This window comes from Sinocyclocheilus rhinocerous, unplaced genomic scaffold, assembly GCF_001515625.1.
Source record: "Sinocyclocheilus rhinocerous isolate Xijiao unplaced genomic scaffold, SAMN03320098_v1.1 scaffold693, whole genome shotgun sequence".
Classification (NCBI taxonomy): domain Eukaryota; kingdom Metazoa; phylum Chordata; class Actinopteri; order Cypriniformes; family Cyprinidae; genus Sinocyclocheilus; species Sinocyclocheilus rhinocerous.
In genome coordinates, this window is record NW_015654933.1 from 27,014 (window position 1) to 29,437 (window position 2,424).

A 2,424-nucleotide genomic window follows, 5' to 3' on the forward strand; every position below is an offset into this window, starting at 1 on the left:
CAGTTACTTTGTTTCCATGTGTTGAGTGACAGCTCTGGTGTTGCCATGGTGACAGAAATCAGGAGTAAGTGCAGAGTGTTGTGTGTGAACATGATCTTACTGTAGTTCTAGACTAAATATCAACATGTTTACTCATCTCACCTGCACACAAACACATTCAGTGTTCCTCACAATCAATAAAAACAGTCAAATGCAAACTCAGAATATGACGCAAACCTGCAATAATTAAATATGTTAAATAATACAAATATAATTTATGTATTTTATCCCATTTTATGAACCAATGTCTTTGCTGCTGACCTTCAATGATCCAATTCAATCATACTAATAATCAAAAATGACACATTTGTGTATAAATTTTAGTTATTGCTGAATAGTGTTGAACTTTCTTCTGCTGCGTCATATTCTTCATGTAGTTTGTCTGAGCTGCGCCCTCTACTGTACAGACGTGAATTTACATTTCCTTCAGCCTGAGGCGCATTCATTCCAGTTTTGGTGTGAAAGAGTATTTACACTTGTAAAAGAAGAACTTTATTATGTTAAAAACAAACAAGCAAGCCCTGCCCAGATTTAAAAAGTAACTCAAAAGTAACGTAACGCATTACTTTCCATAAAAAGCAAATAAGTAACGTAATTAGTTACTTTTTTAGGGAGTAACGCAATATTGCAATGCATTACTTTTAAAAGTAACTCCCCAGCACTGCATGGCACCAGACTAACGAGAGACGTGATAATCACTGCGTGTTTCTGATCTGCAGGAGGAGAAGAACCTGATCCACGGAAACGTCTGCGCCAGGAACGTTCTGGTGACCCGAGAAGAAGACCGAAAGACGGGAACGCCTCCGTTCATCAAGCTCAGTGACCCGGGGATCAGCATCACCGTCCAGCCCAGAGAACGTGAGCGAAGCCGTATTCGTGTGGTTTAGAAAACACGTCCAGTCTGAACAGGACAGGAGCGAATCCAGACAGAACTGGTTTATTGAGCTGAGAGGAGTCGTGGTGTTTCTCCTGACGCGTGTCTGTGCTCTTCTGTCTGTAGTTCTGGTGGACCGGATCCCGTGGGTTCCTCCCGAGTGCGTGAAGGACAGCAAGAGCCTGAGTTTGGCAGCAGATAAGTGGAGCTTCGGCACCACGCTGTGGGAGATCTACTGCAGCGGAGAACATCCGCTCGCGGCGTACGACGGGTCCAAGGTGCAGCGGCCCCTCCGCGCTTCTGTCTGCGCTGCGTGTCGCTGACTCTAACTGATGCTCTTGTGTGTCGTGCAGAAGCTGCTGTTCTACGAAGACAAGCACCAGCTTCCAGCTCCGAAGTGGACTGAACTGGCCAGCGTGATCAACAGCTGCATGGAGTACGAGCCGCTGCAGCGGCCCTCGTTCAGAGCCGTCATCCGAGACCTCAACAGCCTCTTCACGCCAGGTGACGCTCACCACACGCACCGCCGCGCATACACCATGATAACTAGGGATGCAACAATACAGTTCACGGTTCAATACGCACCTCAGTTTTAACCACGGTTTTCGGTTCGGTTCTGATAGCTTGGCATATCAGAGCGTTTTTTGCAACAAATTAACAACAAAAAAACTCCTGTAGACCTCTATACACTGGAAAAAGCGTGGATTATTACATGTCTGCTTAACATTTCTTTTGAGAGAGGTATTATATTTCTGATTTTTATCCAAAATTTTTATTAAAAATTTAAAAAAATTTAATTGAGCGCTATAAACTCATGTAATGTGTGTTTCATTCATATTGGACACCAGAGGGCGCCCTCACGCAGAAAATCCACACATGCATCACAGAAGTAATAGAACTGATGACGTTCCAGGAAATCCCTGATATAGATAAAGGCATCGCTATCGCTGTAACTGAATAAAAAGAAGATATAACGTTAAACGTTTTGAATGATGAAATGTAAGGACAATAAACACTCGCCTGCGACAATATATGGTTTATCTGTGTTCTTCAAGCCATCTCAGGTATTTTCATAATGATTAAGTATATTTGCAAGCCATTTCTAATTGATATAGCCTTTGTTACAGTATAGAATATATTTTCTGCCTCATTCTGTGATAAGAAGCCACATCAAGATCACAAAAGGAAGCTATTTCAAACACTCACTGATGTTGTGACCTAAAAAGTTATAATGTTCTTTTTTGTTGGACAACAGGTTTAGAAAGGCTTATCATTGCATGTCTTTACAAGGGAAGATGCTCGGCGTGTGTTGCTTTTTCAAATATAAGCGTGGAGGCATTTCTTCATCTCAGCACGTGAATTCACGGACACACACACACACTCACACACACTCAAACACTCACTCACACACTCTCACGGACACACACTCACACACACACACACACTCAAACACTCACTCACACACTCTCACGGACACACACTCACACACACACACACACTCAAACACTCAC

The 2,424-nt window shown here is 42.9% G+C and overlaps 1 protein-coding gene across 1 annotated transcript in view; it reads left to right on the forward strand.

Annotated features, from left to right (window-relative positions):
• Positions 1 to 2,424, forward strand: part of LOC107717749 (tyrosine-protein kinase JAK2-like) — a 34,425-nt gene that overhangs the window by 25,243 nt on the left and 6,758 nt on the right. The window contains exons 9-11 of the mRNA XM_016524581.1: positions 759 to 897; positions 1,040 to 1,191; positions 1,267 to 1,417. Coding sequence (XP_016380067.1) covers positions 759 to 897; positions 1,040 to 1,191; positions 1,267 to 1,417 — 442 coding nt within the window. The remainder of the gene's footprint in view (positions 1 to 758; positions 898 to 1,039; positions 1,192 to 1,266; positions 1,418 to 2,424) is intronic.